Raw genomic sequence first — 21,535 nt, forward strand, 5'->3', positions numbered from 1 at the left:
AAGTATTTTACTTAGTATTTTGTTTTCAATCTAGCGATGAAATCCAGTATGATATTGCTACTAGACTGTGTCTGAACTCCAAAGTATGAATTCAAATCCAGCGGTGTAAAAATTTGCAAAAAAAAAAGCGACCGACATAGCTCAAAGGATTAATTAGCAAGCTAAAGTGGTAAGAGGCAAGTAATATCTGTCACAGAACCGACGGTCGATGTGGCAGACATCATGTCATGTGGCAGTCATCTGGAGTGGAGGACATGTACCGGTAAGCACTGAGTAGGACGACCTCCAGCCCGCTTAACCAGTTATCTGGGGAAGGTGGCGGGGAGCGGGTGGAAGGCAAAGGACTGTGTTTGGTGGCGCGCTCTTGAAAAGGTCTATTGTCAAGCAGTGGACGCATACAAGCTAGTAGATTGGATTGTATTGGGGTAAAAATCTTATAGAGCCCGTGCCTACGGTACAGCTGAATTGAAATAAGATAATATGAACTGCTTAAATTACTAGTTGATGCCCAGAACTTCGTATACTAATTCTTTGATTTTCCTGAATAAAAAGTATCTTGTAACAGTCGCCAAATTGTGCTCCGTGCCAAGTATCAAGATCGTTATGGATCGTTAATGATTTTAAACTTGTTTCGTGGTTTGGCTCGTGAAGTTCAAGAACAAGAAAGAGGGTAGTTCGCTACTGCCCATGACAGTTCGAACTTCATCTCACGCAGCACTAAACTTCCGTCGTGACCACGACCCGAGCACTTGGGTCGAAATATTGACAAAAAAGCATTAAATTAATGGTGGTATGTACTATGTATGTACCTACCCGTTATATACACAAATATCAAGATCGTTGTAAGTGACAGACAGACTGACTCGCTAAAAAAGTTTTGGGACGTGCTCTACAATTTCAAAGCGAAGAAATTAGAAGGCGAGCGGTGACTTAGATTAAAATAACTTTGATATTAACAAAAGTTTAAGAACTGACAGACTTATAACATTGCTAAATGAAATAATATTATTGAAAGTAATTTAATTTAGAAAGTTGCCAGTTATCTGCTAATTAAGAATCATTTAGAAAGTTATATGATTAGAAATGTATTTACTAATTTAATAATAAATAATTAATTAGAAAATTACGTTAAGAATCGTTGAATGTGAAATAGAGTTTCTTTCTTACTTCGTTGTCTGTCCTCTTATATAAAATCAACCTATTCGTGATCTGTCGAAGAGTTACTTAGCGATGATCAAAATGATCATACAAGTTTTGTCAAATAACAGCGATGTATGTAACTTATCGACAGATTACAGATAGGATTGATTATTATACGAGTATTAAATACATATCAATTTTTCGGCCACAAGCAGGTGATCACCTGTATTTTTATTTCCTTTTTTTTCCGTCAAAATTCACATCAAACCGGCTCATGTTTTAAATTGGCCATAGGTAATTTAACGATTTTGATAGGATCGCTTCTTTTTTGGTATGTTACTTGCTAGAGTTATAAATGTTGTTTTATCTCCATTTCTGGCTTGTGTAAGACTGACCAACAATCGGTCGTCTATGATAGGTGTGTTCTGATTCGCTTAGGTGAATCAGGCCAGGTGAATCAATGATATAGGCAATATAGTCTTATCTTAATGAAATAGACATAATACAAGAACGCGGGAAGACAAGAGCCATACAAAACGACTAGGTCAAATGGTATTAGTAGACTTGATCGCCGAAGTGAAATCATAGCAAGTTGTCTTTTACACACCCGTCGTACCTACTATAATTTACATCATACATACAAATAATATCACACACACACACACACACACACAGACACACACACACACACACAGACACAGACACACACACACACACACACAGACACACACACACACACTTGCACACTTCTGTTTTACGTTACTATTCTACATAATTATTATTTTTAAAATCCAAATTTGTATAGTTAAGTTCTAATCGATGGATCCGAGGGAAGGCTGCGGTGCCCGTAACACAGGTTTTCCTAGTACGGGTGCTAAAGCACTCACAAAAAATCTTTATTTTACTTTGTGCTTTACTTTGTTTTGTATTTTGTATAACGTCGTGAGAAGAAGATTTACGAAACGTTAGAAGGCCTTATTGTAATAAACATTAAACATTAATTCGTATTGATAAGTACTATGTTGACAGCTGTCTCAACTCTAACATTTAGTTCCGAGTACGCTCATATCACACTGCAGCTATCAGCGTCAAAATGGAAAAAAACCAAGTTGCTTCCAAAACAGCTGGACGATTCCGAACAATCCATTCGGTAAGTTATCGTTCGATAAGATGTACTAACTAACCATGTAACTAGCTACTGAACCGATAACTTACCCATAACTTATCGAATCGAGTGTTTTGTCCAATAGACTATGAATATGGGTAAAACCGTGGATTGATGCAAAATCAAATTAAGTATAATTTAAAATTAAAATAGCTCAAAAGCTATTAAGTACCTACCTACATTTTTAACAAAACAAAATGTTCCTCAAATTGAATTTAGGCGTTATTTTTTTCAATAGCTCTCTGAATAAAGCCAACAAACCGCTAACAATGAAATATTAAACGTATCCCACACAATGTGTTCGGAGAGTGAGGAAAAAATATTTTTGGTAACTGAGCGCGCGGTTAACTGATTTAATGCCGAATGAATCTTCACCAAAAGCAACATAAATAAAAAGAAATTACATTTTTGGTACAAATTTATAAAGCGTGTCGCACTGAATCTTAAAATATTGGTCGAATGTTTACGATGGCTTTCCATGCGTCCCTATTACGGGCCCATTATCATAATTCCGAGTTCCCATCGTTTTCCCCTCAGGTGCGTTGACAAAACAAACGGGAATGACTTCTGATAGTGTCCCAAGTAGAGTAAGATTAAAGTCTTTCGACTTACTGAATATTTGTTTGAGGAAGATAAGAAAGTTTTTTTTTGGGTTCCGTGGTACCTCAAAAGGAAAAGGATACCTTAGGATCACTTTGTTAGTCGTTTGTCTGTCTATCAAGACCCTTTTTCTAGGAATGCGGAGGTATCAAGTTAAAATAATAATCAAGTAGGTCTATGGCCACTTGGAGCTTCTAAGTCGACGCAACAAAAAAAATTGCCCGTATATAGTATTATATAATATTATTGCTAATATAGCCCATATTTTTAGACTCGAAAATAAGCCCAAACCTATCTCCTTGACTCATGCCGTTGACCTAAAATCATTATTTTCGCAACAATCAAGATCTCACGGCACAAAAAAAAAGAAAAAAAAGTAATTCATTACATAAAAGTTTTTCACAATTTTTTTTTGCGATTTAAAGCTTACATTTGCTGTTGGAAATAATTTGAGCAACATAACAATTACATATGCTTCCAAGCTACGGAACCCTCAGTGCGCGAATCTGACTCGAACTTGGCTGATTTTGTTAATTTATTCTAGCTCGATATGCACAGCTTTCAACATTTGGGGGCTAAACTAACTTTGTTAAAACAATATTGTATAAAACTGAAGGTTAAATGAACAAGGAATCCCTTTGTGGTTGTAAGGAATGTACCCACATCGCTATTTGATTTTACTTACCTTTCTATGCAGAATGGGCATGAGTTGGCCCTAGCTAATTGTAATTCTACGCTCTCACCGGCTTTGTGGTGTAGATATCACAAGCCACAGAGGTGAAATGGATTGTGTGTTACTGTTTGACTTGGAGATTGGTTCTACAGAGCACATGAAACAATACAAAATCATCTTCAGGTTTGAGTTGTATACTATAATTTGAAATCAATGTTGCCAAGATTATTAATTTACATAAGTGGTCTGTGATATTTATAGTAATTTAATTTATAAATATCACAGACCACAGAGGTGTTATCGTTTGACTTGGAGATTGGTTCCACATATTAAAGAGATGAGACAATATAAAGTTAACTTCATTTTTCAGGTTATTGAATTTCCAATCCCAACTTTTTAAATGACAAAGTACTGACCTCCTAAGTCATATGGGTTCGAATAGATAGAATAGATAGATCGAAATAGATATTAATTCCTACAAAATTTCATTGAGTTTGATAGATAAGACTTATTCAGATGAGAGTCAAACTACATATTTTGTTTGGGCCGCACTACGAATAAACCGCTCGGTTATAAAAGTTTTGAAATCGCACAGTGCAGTCATGAAAAGTTTATAAAGTTTTCGAAGAAGTAGGTATATCAGTAATAGAGAGTATTCAAAAGTTTGGGATATTTCAGAGTCTAAAACACCCAATGAAGAATGTTGAGTAGGTACCTACCTACTTGCTTTTAGGAATTCAACCGGGCGGCGAGTTCTTGATTCTAAACTTCTAAAGATTTTTGGAGAAGTTTTCAGACGTTCAAGGATTTAAAACATGACTAAATCAAATAATCGATAATATTATCTAGTTTTACTGAGAAATTGTGAGTTCCTGCAAGAATATTTTGTTAGTCATTCGTTACTCGTAAGTATTGATAAGATTTATATTAGCGGTTGCAGTAGTGTGTGCAGGATAATTTTCTCCAATGCCATTTCTATTCTGAATCGGTGAATACCTCGCCATTTTAAATATGTTTTTAAGCCTAAACATTTCGTTAGATTTAACACAAGAATTTCTAGTAAGTATCTTACATTTAGCTGAGGTTAGGCTTCTTACGCTATTCTTGTCTATGAGACCACAAGTATTCAAGTAATCAAAAGTAGTTTAGTTTGTTTAGGAATACTGACTAAAGTTTCAGCACGATGTAAATTGTTAACAGGCACTGGAAAGCGAATGATTGATGCTCGTGGTTGATGTAGTGTCTTCTCGTTCATTTAGTTGGATTGAACTTCCTCTGCTCTGCTTTATTTCTATATATTTATTTGATTTTCTACAGAAAGAAAATCAAAAAAATATACTGATCCTTTATTGTCGTTTTGATAGGATCTCATAATATAGTAGGGATAAGAGTCGTAAAGTTGGGGCGGTTTAATATAGAACCAAATACTTGTGAAAACACATTCTAAGTAATGTGCTCATCCTGCTACCATATAGCTACGGACAGAAATAGCTACAGTCTACACCCTAATACAATAATATATAATAATAATATAATATATCATCCCCTCCCCCCCCCCACTAGATAAATAGTGAGTATATAAAATTGACCAAAAAGCAATATGACGACCATAAGTTTTTTTTTCTTTTTAGTTTATAGACTAGCGCATGAATGCACCCAAGCCATCAGACCTAAGTGCTTCTAAGTGATGATTCAGCTTAAGATGGAATGCGCTTGCACAGAAGATGCCTTTTCAATGTTGACTTGAAGGTATCTATATTAAAAGTGGAGAGTAAAACTGATGCCGGAAGGGCGTTGCATAAGGCCGTAAGGCCAATGAGACGAGATAAAGAATCTAAACAAACTGACAACATTATTGCGTACCTACGAGAAATAAGGAGAGATAACAATTACATATTATAATACTTCTATTAAGTATTTATTTTACGCCTTGTCTTATGTATAAAATGGATGTTCAGCAAACTTTTATAAAATATTTATGATACTGTACATTATTTTGCGTCCCTGTTACATACCCATTATCATAATTCTAACTCCCCATCGCATTCCCTAAAGTTGCGTTGTCAAAACACATGTGAATGCCTTTACCTTTTTATCACTTTGCTCGAGTCAGAGTAAACTTTTATATAATTTTGCTTTAGAGTAGGTACTTTTTTATTTTTTTGAGAGAAGCAGTATGTTTTCCGAATCGCTGGCTATTTTTAGTTAATTAATTGTCAGAAATGATATAATTTTTTTAATTTATTTAGTAAAGGTAGTTTAATAAAATCAATATTTCACTCATTCGATTTCATACGATCTGTTGTCATTGAACTTGGATAGATACGGGTGTTTTGAAGGTTTTAAGTTTAGTCTCAGGTTTTAAGTTCAGTTGCTTGGCTTGGTACTTAGTATCACTATAATGAGAGTATGCCACGTCAAAACAGAACTAACCTACCCCCCTTCTGTTTCTTTTTAGTTTTAGTTTTGTAGAGTCATCGAACACATTTTATTCACCTACGGATATCTTTTCAGGTGCGCTAAGCAGTGACCAAGCAAAAGCACCAAGAAAAGATACTGTTCATTTTCTGGTGGTGCGGAGGGAACGTTAGCACCGATGAAGCTTGTCAACCATGAGTGCTTGGTGCTGCATCGTGATCATGATGGGCACGATCAACACTGGGGTTCTTTCACCGGCGCCGATGAACGCTGAAGTCAAGGAAACATACGGTAAGTACTATATTGAACCTTATCAATTTGCATTAAAACAAAAAAAAATAACTCGCGTTTTTTTTTTCTCTCTCGTCTGGCTTTACAACGATTATTTATCAAGTTTGTAGTTATTTACAAGTTAGAGAAACTATATAAGCATGGACTTCGTCTGTGCCGGCGCTCCACCCCTTTAGAGCGCTTCCCAGTCAGTTCCACTACCAAAAACACCAGTAAAACACAAAACCCGGCCACTTTTAACAAAAAAAAAAAAAACTCTCCAAAAAGGCAGAGTACGCGCGCCAGCAAACGCCAACACAGATGAAGTCCAAAAACTCGCGGTTTAATATTTTTGTTTTTAAACAGCCACTTGTAGCCAGAGATTTTTTATTCTGAAAACGACCGTTTATGGCCATTTAGAAACTTCCATTTTAGTCGCAAAATTATTATAGACTCTGGCGAGTCATGTGGCTACAGCTGACAGAGTTGCGCTTTGCCTTAATTTTAGGACTCCTTGACGGTATGGGCGGTTATGTACTGCGCAGATGACTTGCCAGAACCCAAGAATATTTGCGAAAGTTATACCATGAATCTTATAGCATATAAATTCAAAGAAAGGCTTGATGATACAAAATATAGTGAATTCACACTATCTGCCAGTCAACTTGCTTTTGATCTAGCATGTCGATATGGTTGTACCATAGGGTTTTAGTAGCATCTTTTCTACACTAATAAACCATAATTACAGTCATATTTGAAAGAAGATTTTTATACTAAGTATACAATATGAACAGTAACATATGTTTTATTATATTTTGCGTGGTTCTTTGTCTTCTGATCTCTACTTGATGTGTTTATTCGAAAAGATTCGCGGAGCATGATGTAATCTGCTTCTTCTTTCATTCATTTCCTCTCTATTCATTCATTTCTGTGTACCTACCTCTGTTATATTTTTGTTCTTCATATCTTTAATGGAGTTATAAGATTATCCTCACAGAAAATGAATTGTATACTTACACAACTACATGACAATTTTTTTTGTATTTGTCTTTTAATATTCAGATACTTACAATTTAGCCCTTGACTACAACCTCACCTGGTAGTAAGTGATGATACAGTATAAGATGGAAGCGGGCTAACCTGGAAGGGGGCAGTACTCATGTCCCTTTGGCTTCTACACGGCATCATAATTCATACCGGACTGCTATCGCCTAGCGACACGGGTAGGGTGGTAACTAGCCCCGGCCGAAGCCTCCCACTATACCAGACTTAGAAATTATAAAATTTCAAACCCTGCCAGGAATTGAATGAAATCTTAAATGAAAATGTATTGCTAATTGCTATCCTTTTCATAACCCTGCAGAAAAAACAGGACCATATGGTGTAACTAATTTCACCTGTTAAAACTACTCGTAAGCATCAGTAGTCGAAATTCAAAGTTGTTTGTCAGACTAAAATGGCTTAACTCGAGTGGAAGCGACAAGCGGATTTCCGAGAAACACTTCGATGCACTTTGATTCAATGCAGTTGGAAATGTGGGTTTGAGGTTAGGATTATCAAAAGTTTTCGCTTCACCATCTGTACTTTTTCGGTTTGTTGAAAATAAATTTATGAATTTTACATATATTTAAGAGGATCATTGTCAACGATCCCCCGTCGATTTCCTACGTATGATATTATTGTTCTCATCTCTATCTGCCCTGGTTCGTGTATTCTCGGTTCCTAGATCGGTGCATTTGTGATAACCAATTCTAATTGCTGTGATTGGCTGAATTTACCATGTTCTTGCTGCGACAGTGAGTTTGAGCCACTAGCGGAACAATGTTAGCCGGTCAGAAATGATTGCAATTAGTCAACCTGTATGACGTCCGTGTTCTGTTTTTGATTACAAAAAAGAAAAAATTGTTGTTGCAATCATCAATTTTAGCAAATAGTGAAAGAGAGTCGACCAATCAGAGGTCACAACTACCGTCACACTTTCTGTGAAACTATGGCAGTAGGCTTACCGAGTAATGAAAACAATTTTTCATTCTGTAATGTCATGTGGCAAGTAGGGTTGCCACCTGCCTCTTTTTGATTTACAGGCTACCACCATCAAAAATACGGGGTTTAGATTTGAAGAAATTTAAAAATTTGAAGTATTTGAAGAAATAGGCGGTGGTTCTCTCTGAAATGCATGGAAAGCCTATTTAGATATTTCAGTTTATTTGTAAGTTTTGTATTTTTTCTCTGTATGTTGCCGTGTCTTGATTGGTGAACTGTGTTTGCAATGTGATTTTAAATAAAAGATTTATTTATTTAAATAGCTTTTAAAAACTCTAGTTTTGTAAAGCAAAATGTTATACATTTCATGCATACAATCTTTGCATTTTAACTTAAATTTACATTTAACTTGTAATTCCACCTTCACAGTATCAATACTATGGCCGTAGCCAGGAATCGATTTCGGGAGAGGTTTTATCAGGGCCGGAACTGAATCCTGTCATGAGGAAAATAACATTCGCTCAACTTTATGGGCTAATTACCTGGTTAGTGGAATTTCACCTTTCAATTTGACAGTGAGATAAAATACAACAATAAAAAAGCGCGAGCGCAGTGAGCGTAAGTGTTTTTGGTTCAATTACAGAAAGAATTAAAGTGAAAGGGAAACGAGTTTAGCCATAGCAAGATTTTATTTTTAAAGCTCCCTATCCATACTAATATTACAAATACGACAGTATATCTATTTGCCTATCTATTTGTTACCCTTTCACGGCCCATCTTCTTTACCAAAATTTTGGTACTTACTATTCAGAGGTAACTTGCATCCCAGACATAAACTTTTTAGCCCGGAAAATCCCCCACGGAATTTTTAAAACTCTAAATTCATGCAAACGAAATTGCGGGGCTTACACCAAGTAATACAAATTCAAAGCGCGAGTGAAGTGAGCGCGAAATGTTTGATATATTTCCAAAAAAAAATTGGTAAGCAAATGCAAGAAATAGTGTAAGTATTATTTTAGGCTTAGGTTCTTGACGGCTTCCCAGGCGCAGTCGCCATTTCTAAATTTCTGGTCTGGTGGGAGGCTTCGGTCATGGCTAGTTATATGGTTAGTATGGCCCTAACGGCCAAGAAATTAGACTGCATCATCACTTACCACTAGAAAAGATTAAAGTCACGGGCTAACTTGTATAAAAAAAGGCTAACATCCTCAAACCAAGCCCCGCCGCCTTGGCTACGACCATGATCAATATCGAGTGGGTTTCGGCTACGCATTGCCGCAAAAGGAAAATATTCTTTCTACTGGACATAACGTCAGTGTTCGGTTTCGCCAGCCAAGTGCGAGTCAGACTCACGCACCGAGGGTTCCGATTCGGGTATTTTTTTCGACATTTTACACGAGAAATCAAAAACTGTTATGCATTAAAAAAAATATGCATAAAAATAAATAAAAATCTGTTTTAGAATGAACAGGTAAAGCCCTTTCATATGATAACCCACTTGATATATGTAGTTATCTTACTTTGAAAATTGAAAATACTAATATTTGTTCATGAACACATGACAGACGGATAGAAGGACAGATGGACAGACGGACAGACGGAAAGACAGACAGACTGATAGACAACGAAGTGATCCTATAAGAGTTCTTTTTGCTTTTGAGTTACGGAACCCTAAAAATATTTAGTTTTATTTGCCCCGTATTTTATTTTCATAATTACCGGTTTCTCTATCCTGACATACGGGGTAACCAGTAAAATACGGGGCCTCTGGCAACCCTATTCGGAAAACACTGTCACATTCAAGTTAATGTCAAATATTTTGTTTTCAATTACAGAAAGCTGCATCAATCATTATTACAATATTTTCTTTGTTGTGATTGGCTGAATTTTTGAGTTTCAGCCAATAAACAGACTGTTTGCCAATTAAACGTCATAACAATATAAATGCCAGAAAGTTTAACCAAATAAAACAAACTTAATGAGAACCTAGTGAGAATGCAAACGGCACACAATTTATAATACATATTATGTTAGTCTTTGGTAATAGTCAGATTGTCATCAGTAAAATTGATATTGGTCGATGTATCGTAAATTATTGTTTCGGTGACAAATATTTTTATTATCTATTTATCTTTGAACAGAATGGAATAGAATGAAATGGAATGGAATACAATGATAAATTTTTATTCCTGTAAACTTTTAGGTAAACTTCAAAGTGTTTTTGGATGGTCAGAAAAATTTACCACTGGTTCGGAATGCCGTTCCTACGTTTTCTAGGGTTTCGTACCTCAAAATGAAAAACGGAACTCTTATAGGATCACTTTGTTGTCTATCTCTCTGTCTGTCGTGTGTGTCAAGAAAACCTCTAGGGTACTTCCCGTTGACTCAAAACCATGAAATTTGGCAGGTAACCTAACTGCGTAATTTTGGGTAGTTTTTTTAATCGATAAAGAAAGTTTGCGACATTGTTCAATAAAAAATTTGGATTCCAACTCCTCAATCCTGATGTTGCAGGGGACCTGACTACTAAAGCTAATGGGATTTAAAAAGTGTCGATTATTAATTGATATTGAAGGTATCTATACCAAGTAAACACTTTGTCGTTGACCTCAACCCTGATGCTGTAAGAAATTGCATTCCTAAATCCTGGTGATCCCTCGGGATTTGAAAAGTATAATCCGTTTAAATATTCTTACGTGATACAGAAACAAGTTGCATCCCGGGGACGGGCTATTACGGAGAGGCAACTTTTGTTCTGGGAAATGAAAGGATCGGGATTTTTAAAAACCTAAATCCACGCGAGCGAAGCTGCGGGCATTAGCTAGTTGTAAATATATTTAGAAGCTACTATAAGATAATAGATAAGGTACTTATTTCCTTATATTTTTATTGTATGGCAGCGCGCGGTTTTAAATTATAAATTGCACGTCCTGTCCTTTTCTGTAATACATTTTTTTCTCAATATCTACCGCTTTATCTCATAGCAAGAGTCCGTAAGACATAATACAGTGAAAATAGGCAAAATATACAATTTTTGCAGTTTCCACGTCAGTACCTGTCGAATTTTTCTAACAGTGTAAGCAGCAGAGCTGAGTTTACCATCAAGTGTTGATATGTGGGTGTTCCATAGAAGCTTTGCATCTAACATTATACCGAGAAACACGGGGTTCTCCTTTATTTTCAACATATGATTATTTATCAATGAATTTATGTCATTTAAGGTCCTGGTATTGGGCAGTGTGAATTCAACACACTTAGATTTCTTTGCATTTGGAAGTAAATTGTTAGCAATAAATCAGAGAGTGACCTGTGATATGGCATTACATATAGTATACATTGTCAAAAATTATAATATTAAAGCTGTGCGTATTGCGTGAGGAATAGGTTGCAAGAGAGTTGCAACTTGCAGGGTTTGATGCATACGCTATTGCCAGCAAACATGAGACATATTTTTATCTACAGGCAACGTCTGAGTAGGTAACGCATACGTCTAACGCAAGTCGAAATGTATTTAGTTAGACCTATCGACAAGTTTGGAGTCGGGTGCAGTCTAAATGTGGCCCGTGTGTTTAGACTGTCCGTTTCTGTCAGTTTCACGTGTCGTCCCCCGCACTTCACCACCCCGCTTGCACAAATCGAGACAGCACGAAATTTTCAAGATTTCTGGGTGTAATTTCTGGTTTTCGTAGTTCCCACATAATTATAACAATATAAAATATATAACGATAATTTTTTTACTACATAATATTCATTAAATTTTCTAGGTCTGTGGTTTTTCCAAATTTCATTAAATTGCTTCGTTGTCTAGAAAAACGAGCACAAAGTTGGGCCTTTTTTTAAAGAAAAATACAAATCTTTGAGCCCCTGTAATTTTAAAACTACATATTTTTAGAAAAATCTAAAACACCACAGACACAGATATTAGTTTCTAGACTATGTCTGCAAAATTTCATGGACTTTGGTTGCTTAATATTCAAATGAAATGGGAACTACGATTGTATGGAGTAAGTGACGGAGAGAGCTCTGTTAATTTTTCAATATGTGCGGCTTGAATAACATTTATAAATGACAAGAAGATGCCCGCGACTTCGTCCGCGTAGATTTAGATTTTTAAAGATCCCGTGGGAATTGTTTGTTTTTCCGGGATAAAAGTAGCCTATGTCCTTCCCCGGAATGTATCCAATCGGTTCAGCGGTTGAGCCGTGAAAGCGTAGCAGACGGACAGACAGACAGACAGACAGACAGACAGACAGACAGACAGACAGACAGACAGACAGACACATTTTCGCATTTATAATATGAAATATGGAAGTATGGATATCAATTTGCTTTTAACCATCATTCAGAGTATTTTTTGAGGAAAGTATTTATCTGTTTAGGAACAGAGTAGGTATATAAATAAAAAGGTAAATATAAGTACCTACCTACTTTACTCACTGTAGCTGAACAGTCTTTTATTTACTAAATTTTCAATTCTCACTTGAGACAGTAATAAATATAAACCCACTCCTTGATATGTCTAAAGATCCAGACTAAGATTAATAGTTTCCTAATAATAGTTCTGAAAAGTCCTTTGAAAGAATGTCTAGCTGGATAGTCTCGAAAGAGCCAAACGAATTATGTTATTATTGCCTCTCATCTTTATCTGACTTTAAAAAAGGAGGAGATTCTGAATTCGATGCATATTTTTTTGCGATGCATATACTGTCACGTTAAAACATAAAGATCTGATGAAGATCTTCAGAGATGGAACTTCTCAACTAATCAATGGCATCTCCAAAGGTCATAATAATATAATACCTATTTTAAACAGTAGACTTGCAACTTTCAAGCATCTTCCTTTTGATTAAAGGACGATTCACACCAAGCACGTACACGTGACACGTGCGTAGTGACGCGCGTAAATAATACACCGGGTTACGCATACGTCCACGTTTTACGCAAGCGGTGTGCCATGTTTCACACAGTTCCATACAATATTACAACGCAATGGTATGCGCTAAGTCTACGTTTACGCAGCCTGTGTGAACGAGCTACGAGTATAATACTTACTAGTGACTCTCTTGGCAGAGCGGTCGTAGACGTTAAAATTCGTTCTTCTTTGGTAGCTTTCAGCCAAATAATATATTCAAGTCGGTTGTTTTTAAAAATCCTATTCCCCTTTTCCTACTCCCAATATCTGGCCCGATGATATCAATAGTTTAAATCAGCTACCATTCATATATCAGCCCATCCTTTTACCGCTGAATTATTGAAGCCATATATTGGGGACAGTTTGTTTTGGGGCCATTTTCATGTGAATTATTATGTGTGAGATTGGAAAGGTCAAAGCTGAAAGGCATTCAAATCGGTGTTTGACTCCGGTTAAGTAACGAACTAGGCTGAACTAGGTTTGGATGTCCATCGAATACAAATGTCCCTATTTTCAACATTTGCTACGCAGTTGTTACACCCAATTTACATAATAATATTTGGCAAGTGTATTTTCAGTAACAATATTAATATTTCCATTTTTCACTGGAAATGAAAGATAATTTTCAAGTATATGATAAGAATATGATGAAGATATTTCAATATTTTAATGCTATCTAAATATTGGGAAGTTTTCAAACCTTGGAAAACTTTGACATCGCTTCTGTTTATGTAATGAGCAAGAGTATTATAATTCAGAATAAATTTTTGGGAACAACGCACGTTCGAACAACCTATAAGTAAAACATTAAACTTATGAGTAAAATATGTATTTATAATAATAATTTATGGTAAATGATGGTTTACGAATAATAAATAATTTACGTCAAACAATTTAACAGGACACAAAATATGTTCGGTTTTGTTTTGTACAATCGCTGTGATAAATTATTGTTGTTGTGAAACCGTATGTTTTGGTATCTATAAAAACATTTTGGAATCTATGGGCAGAGTTCAGGGACTGGGATGTTATTTACTGGGGGTTGCTAGCGATTTCACCTGCGTTGAATTTCTGTTTACCCGTGAGACTTGGTATTCTCGCAGTTCAAAAACTATAAAACCTTCCAACCTCCTTTACATGTAGATTTTGATAATGAACATTCCTATACAGATGCCTACACCCTGAAACGAATCTTTCTGTTTTTTTTTTGGTTTGTAGACTTTATAGTTCTTGAAATTCGAGATTAGAGCACGAGTTAGAATTGGTATTTCGTTCTTATATACTAGCTGACTTTCGCGACTCTGTCTGCCTGGATAGCGCAATTTCGAAAATCTTTTATCTCTTGGTGTCTACGTTATAGAGCCCTTACATGCAAAATCTCTAGCTTCTAAATTCAGCGGTTGGATCCGTAAGTTGATTTGTGTTAGTCAGTTGTAGTTTCTTGTTTTATAAATAGGTATAGATAAGATTGAGTATGATTTTAAAGCTATATTTGCCTACATATCTAATAAAATCTTCCCAACCCAGTTCCAACTAACTTAACATTAAATAAGATGTATACATATATTCTTAGATCAAAAAGTACCTTGGTATATCTGAGTATTTCATTCTACTCTACTTAGTAGTAGATTTCTACCTCTACAAAATACTACCACCTTACTGAAAAACATACTCATTCCACTGTATTTTCAATTACAGTTGATCAAGACAAGTCCGAAAATTAATTAGACAAGCTCGTTTTTGTTATAAATACGATGCTTATGCAATCACAAGATTGCTGTATAAATAAATTAAGACTTTCTAAGAACCATCGCGTTTTGATTTCGGTTGGATAACGAATTGGATTACGATGGCCGATGAATACAAACATGTTCATTAAATAATCGTGCTTGAAACTCCGTCCAACTTGATTACACAATTTACTTCGCTACAAGGCCACGTAGGTACTTATTTTTCGGCTGAACACTGAAACGTCTCTTAAGCCGGCTCTACACTCGCACGTAAAGTCGCGCCGTTATTTCACACCGTGAATGTATGCCGCGATCCACGCCTGAACTGTGTCCCTCCACACTCGAAAATCTTCAGTCTTCTTCGTGACGTTGACGATGCGTTCACGTTCGCGCGCCGGAAACCCTTTGTCGCGGACCAAAAACCGACACTGATCGGGGAAAGGCGCGAAGCGCAAACGCGAAGGCGTGAACAACATCTACACTCGTGATTCGCAGTTGTCGCGGGCTTTCGCGGCCGTTCGCGCCGCGAGTGTAGAGCCCACTTTATAACTAAATAATTTCTTTAATATATTGTAAGTATATGAGGAGAAACGTATGAATTAGTCGCTGTAGGTTTAATTTAGATCCCCACTAAGATAGGGTTTTGAATACCCCTAGCTTCACGCTAACAAAGTAAGAGCATATCTACACTCAAACAAATCGACATTTTCGTTTTTAGTATCCCTTTGATATACAGTTATACAATTATGAAAACATTCTATGTAGGTTTGTAAACAGTCGAAAAACTAACCTACCCCAACTACATTCAAAATAAATCGCTCTTTTTTACCGTTTTATTTATCTTGAAAAATTGCACAGCTTGTCAAATCACTAGCCATATTATAAATGTAAAAGTGTATTTGTTTTTTGGTTTGTTCTTTAGAATAACACCATAATAAAGCAATAGATCAACGTGTTTTTCTATGGAAATAGTTAAAGACATAAGAATGATATAGGCTACTTTTTATCCCGCCAAATCAGAGTTCTCACGGGATTTTTAAAAACATAAATACACTTTGACGAATTTACGGACATCACGCATGCCGTGAAAAGATAACAAATAGACATCTAGCCAGGCACACTTTCGCATTTATTTGATACTAGCTGACGCCCGCGACTTCGTCCGCGTGGATGTAGGTTTTTTAAAATTCCCGTGGGAACTCTTTGATTTTCCGGGATAAAAAGTAGCCTATGTGCTAATCCAGGGTATATTCTATCTCCATTCTAAATTTCAGCCCAATCCGTCCAGTAGTTTTTGCGTGAAGGAGTAACAAACATACACACACACACACACACACACACACATACAAACTTTCGGCTTTATAATATTATATTAGTGTGATTATTATTATTACTACAGTCGTCACATTATTCCTATTTTGTTGAATTTGATAGAGAACACAAGTGTAAATTAAAAATTTATAACACCCCCGACAAGTGAAGGTTACAGTAACTAGAAAGGAGCAGTAACTTTCAAACGGCTGAACCGATTTTCTTTGATTATAACTAAGAACACTCTCGATCAAGCCATCTTTCAAACAAAAAACTAAATTAAAATCGGTTCATTAGTTTAGGAGCTATGATGCCACAGACAGATACACAGATACATAGGTATCTATCTACACGTCAAACTTATAACACCCCTCTTTTTGGGTCGGGGGTTGAAAATGGTTTTTGATGATTATTCAAAGGGCTTCTTATATACTCGTAGTAGGTAGATACTCGTATCTACTGAATTTTTGTTTCTACAGCGTGTCGTCGCCACATGCTTTCACGGGGAATGTGTATTTTACACTTCCATTCCACGTGCTATTGGCGAAGTGCATTGTGTTGGTATGGCACTACTGAAAGCCATAAGGTAATATGTGTGCAATAATGATATGAAGAAGTGTTCTTTACCTTTTAGAAATAAGGTTTAGTTTACTTTAAATCATTATAGAAAAGATGCGTTGTATTGGTTCGCTTCGGCTCTATCACAATATGCCTTACATTTTCCCTACGCAGTTTTTCCGAAAAATCAACTGTAAAAATTCTTAAGCGACGAATTGATAGACACCTGTTTCTTTGAAGTCTAATGAAAATTGGATCGTTATGCTGCGGATCCTTTTGGTTGGTTTTGCATTTATTTAATAATAACTAGCTGACCCGACAGACTTCGTCCTGTCAAAAAGATTTGTAATGTGGCAGTTTTTGTGCCTACGTATTTTAAAAAATTCTCCTGAACAGAACCGTTGACGTTAGGAACACACCTACATTGCTTAGACAACAGTGAGTGCTTGTAATTTAATATGAACTTTATACCATAGCAATAAAGCTCAAATTGACTACGTTTTAGTTAGAAATCATTTGTATGGGAAAAAGAAAAGGGCTATTTTTAGGGTTTTTCCAGCAATAATTCTAATTTTTCTCGCCGTAAAAACCATCCTTGAACTTCAACGAACATTTAAAAAAAAGATTTGGCCAAATTGGTCCAGGCGTTGTTGAGTTATGCGCTTACCAACACATTTTGCGATTCATTTTTATATTATAGATATTCTCCTATCCAAATTTCGGCCACTTGACCATAATGCCAATCTTAGCCTACTACGCAGGAGACATTATACTGCACAATGTGTGCGTAAATATAGGTGCATTCTCTATTCCCTCACTCTCACAGTCCAATGTAACGGCCAGACCCGAGAGAGGTCACAGGGCTGACTGCTTTACCTGCACTAATTAAAAAAAATCCCATGCTTTTTAAAAAAAAATTATAGACTAACGCTTGGCTGCATTTAGACTTGGTGGCAAATGATGATGCAGCCTGAGATGGAGCGCGCTTGCTTAGAAGATAACTATTCACTCTTAAATTGACGGCTGCAACCACAACCGGTAAAACTGTAAACGCAACCAAAGTTTCGTTGATGCTTGTATTCGAAACAAAAGTGTTTGTTGGATGAAGGCGAAGCGCTACGAATGTTTAATTTGTATGTTCTGGTCTTTAGGGAATACCTCCATCGAACAGAAAAGAATACGTGACTTTGTGAATCTTTTATGTATAATGAAATTGTATAGTTTGTCTGTGCCTACTTTGTGCATGCCTCACACAGAACCCACTAGAGCGATAGACAACGTTTTGCAGTTGCAGTTTTGCAGTCATGTGTATTTTGTCAATCAGATAGTTACTTAAATAAAATAAACCAAATATAAAACTTGCTGTGTTTTGTCGTTACCACAGAAATCTAATTTTTTTTTTTTATTTTTTTATTTCTCGTTTAAAGAGCTGGGTCACTAGTGTGACCATGTGGCTCTGGTAGGTCCATACTATCCTATTCTAACACTTTAAACTATATCTACATACTATTAACTATTACCTCTAAGTCTTATATTTCTACGGGCCATCCTATACAAATGTTTTGCTGCATCGGACGTTGGGTTTGTCAAAATAATATTAACGTGTTCCAACGTCCTTCCGGCACTTCACTTCGGACACATTCCGTCAATATATGGTAAACATCGATGTATGGTAAACGTCTTCCCTTGCACCTGGGCAGTCTGGGCAAAAAGGTGAAGATACTTTTTTTAATAAGAATGCAAATTGTAAGCTAGTAAAAATAGTTCCTCATCATGTCTCCTCTTCGGAGCAAAGGGCAAGTACAACTTTTCTCCAAGGCGGTCTTATTGTCGCCTAATGCTTTTGCTAACCTCAAATGAGGCTGATCTTATCGACCTCGTCCAGATTAGCAAGCTGCCAAGTTTACTTTGGCCGTCCACAATTTCTTTAGCCTTGCAGGTTCCAACATCCAATTAAACGCCTGCCTGGGAATATAGTCGGAATACCTGATGTCCGCGACTTTGTCCGCGTGAATTTAGGTTTTTAAAAATCCCGTGGGAACTCTTTAATTTTCCGAGATAAAAAGTAACCTACGTCTCTCTCAAATCTACCGTCAATATACCGACGCGTTGCTCCGTTGTGACGTGATTGAAGGACCAACCAACAAACAAAAATACTTTCGCATTTATAATGTACTTAGGTAGTTATGGGTAGAGATAGGTACTCAACGCAGTATGTACCCAATTCAGTCATATTTACGGCGTCGTAAATATACATCATAGCCCTAGACTTATGTAAACCTTTTCATTTTGTTTCAGATCGCCTGTACTGGTATACACAAGCACAGGAGACGTTACAAAAACGACTTCAGTACGCATCAGAGAAAAATCCTGTTGCAAAGTAAGTGTTATACACTGTACAATAAGAATTGGCGTCAGATAAGAACAACTCTGGAAGACAGTATATGTCTACGCATGAATATCTATGTAATTTTTTCGGTAGGAAAGGCATTCCGAACCAGTGGTAGATGCTTTTGACGATTCAAAAGAACTTGTAAAAGTCTAATTGAATAAAAATATTTTGAATTTTGAATATGTTTACATGTTTGAGTTCTATGGATGGCATTGTAACCGTCAAGATCTTTGCTCGTTCTTCTCGGTAGGAAATTAAATGTTTTCCGATCTAGTGCTAAGTGGTCACTTGGCGATACGAAAACACTTGTGAAATTATATTTGAATAAAAATCTTTTCTATTTTTATAGAGAGCTATTTCATCACTGATTTAAATACTTAAAAGACACAGGGGTAAATAAAAAAATTGGACCATCTATGTCCTTTACTATGTTAATCCCGATCGTTCTGTTCCTACTTAATGCAGATCGTAGCGATTTGATCTTTGATTCGCTCAATTCTACATAGAGAATAATTTATTACTCCAGAAAAGTTGTCTACTCATGCTATGCTTCCAAAATGGGGCTTTTAGTCACTCCTGTTTACATAATATCATCTGTTTCTTTTTATTTCTATATCTCTTTATGACAAGTTTTGCAGGAAAAACGTACGCTGTAGGAGCTGCAAATTATTGAAATTTACATAGGTAGTATATCTTTTTAATATTATACTTATATACTTTATACATTTCATTCTTCTTTGAAATGCTAATAAAGTAAAATCAAAATAGGGTTGTTAAAATATAATTACAAAAGGTAGATCGTGATAATTTACAAAGTCAAGTGTAAATAACTCTTACAATATTAGGCTACGGGTAGGTAGCCAAATTATTTGTAAAGTAAAATTATATTTTACTTTCCAACAACCTAATATTTTATCTCAATGCCTAATTTAATTTTAATGTGGGCTAAACGAGTTTCATGTGGTCGACTCAATTAGAAAAGGGGATAATGTTCATAATTTGGCTAAACCCATCAAGCCATTTGTTTCATCAAGACGTAAGTCAACCGAAAAATCTAAAAATCTAGTTGAAATCGCGTTTTGTAAAAACTATAAAAAACTCATGTTCAAGGAACAGATCAATGGAAAGAGCGCACACGGATTAAGCGAAACCTTTTGAACCGACGAAGTGAAATAAGCTCTTGATTCTCGCATCAGGTCTTATCAGATGAAAGTTATCAGGAAAAGATGAAAAACATCGTTAAGAATAGCTGCCACAATCCTCCTAACGAAGGAGTAGGAACTTAGAAGGTTACCAGCTATAATAATATACAGGACCTTTAGTTGACATCTTTATTTACCGGACGGCAATATTAAAGGGAAGCAATATTTCGTTCCTGTCCTACATGTCCGGAATCACACATCCGGTAGATAAGTTATGTCTAAGAAGCAGAAAACTTCTTTGCAATGTATTTTTTTCTTGACGGGGAAAGTGACCCTAAAAAGTTTGTAAAAGCAGTTAAGCCGGGAGTCGCGAATCTAAAATCCTCGTGTTAATAGAGATTTCTATTCCATATGCAAGAACTCCGATAAAACACACGATGTTCCTCATGTTTTATTTATTAAGAGAACCCTCGTATATCTATGTCACAAACTCGCGACGCCCATTGTAATGAATCACAAATGTGAGATACCTAGTCGCGATATTCGTAATTTGGGATGTCTCAACCCTTAAGTGTCTTGCGTATACTTAAGTGTTCCCATAAGGTTTGAGAAGAAACAATTTACCGAAAGAACAACACAATGTTTGGAGTATATTGTTTTATCTTTAAACAAAGGGTTGTTTATTACTCTAATCAATTTTGAAGATATACATTTTTGCGCTTTTCCCCGGTAAAGTTGTTTGCCTTGTTGAACTGCGAATGTTTTATATGGTTTCTTACCTTTTAATGGAAAAACGGAAGCCTTATAGAGTCACGTCGTTGTCCGAGTATCTATCTTCTGTTGTTCTAGCCCTGTGACTTCAGTTATGTTTAGGAGTTTCAAGAGGTAAAAGTTCGGTTTTTGTTATATTCTTTCGTGGTGCTCTAAAAACTAAACACGTGGAATGATTATAATAATTCTAACACCAATAGATTGGTCTAAATCTTGCAAGTTTCACAAATATCAAAAAAATGAAGCAATACTTCTTACATGACGGCATCCAATTTTTAAATGAACAGCGGGCAAGTTTTTTGCTGGTTCTTTTCGGTAGTAGGTAAGGTCATTTCAAACTGCATTGGTAGATTGACTTGACGATTCAAAAGCACTTTGTAAAAGTTTCATACTTTTTTATTCTAAATTTTTATTACACCATGCATAATTACTATGGTAATAATTATGGTTTATAGTGCAAACGGTAGGCG

The 21,535-nt window shown here is 36.0% G+C and overlaps 1 protein-coding gene and 1 long non-coding RNA gene across 2 annotated transcripts in view; one reads left to right on the forward strand and one right to left on the reverse strand.

Annotated features, from left to right (window-relative positions):
• LOC123870079 (alkaline phosphatase-like) overlaps positions 1-21,535 on the forward strand; it is a 105,600-nt gene that overhangs the window by 59,351 nt on the left and 24,714 nt on the right. The window contains exons 2-3 of the mRNA XM_045913244.1: positions 6,093-6,287; positions 19,059-19,140. Coding sequence (XP_045769200.1) covers positions 6,191-6,287; positions 19,059-19,140 — 179 coding nt within the window. The 5' untranslated portion in view covers positions 6,093-6,190. The remainder of the gene's footprint in view (positions 1-6,092; positions 6,288-19,058; positions 19,141-21,535) is intronic.
• Positions 648-20,602, reverse strand: LOC123870080. The gene is made up of 3 exons (XR_006797002.1): positions 20,589-20,602; positions 11,871-11,874; positions 648-797 (listed from the first exon to the last, which is right to left on the reverse strand). It is a non-coding gene; the product is annotated as an uncharacterized LOC123870080 (long non-coding RNA).

Source organism: Maniola jurtina, chromosome 12 (assembly GCF_905333055.1).
Source record: "Maniola jurtina chromosome 12, ilManJurt1.1, whole genome shotgun sequence".
NCBI lineage: Eukaryota > Metazoa > Arthropoda > Insecta > Lepidoptera > Nymphalidae > Maniola > Maniola jurtina.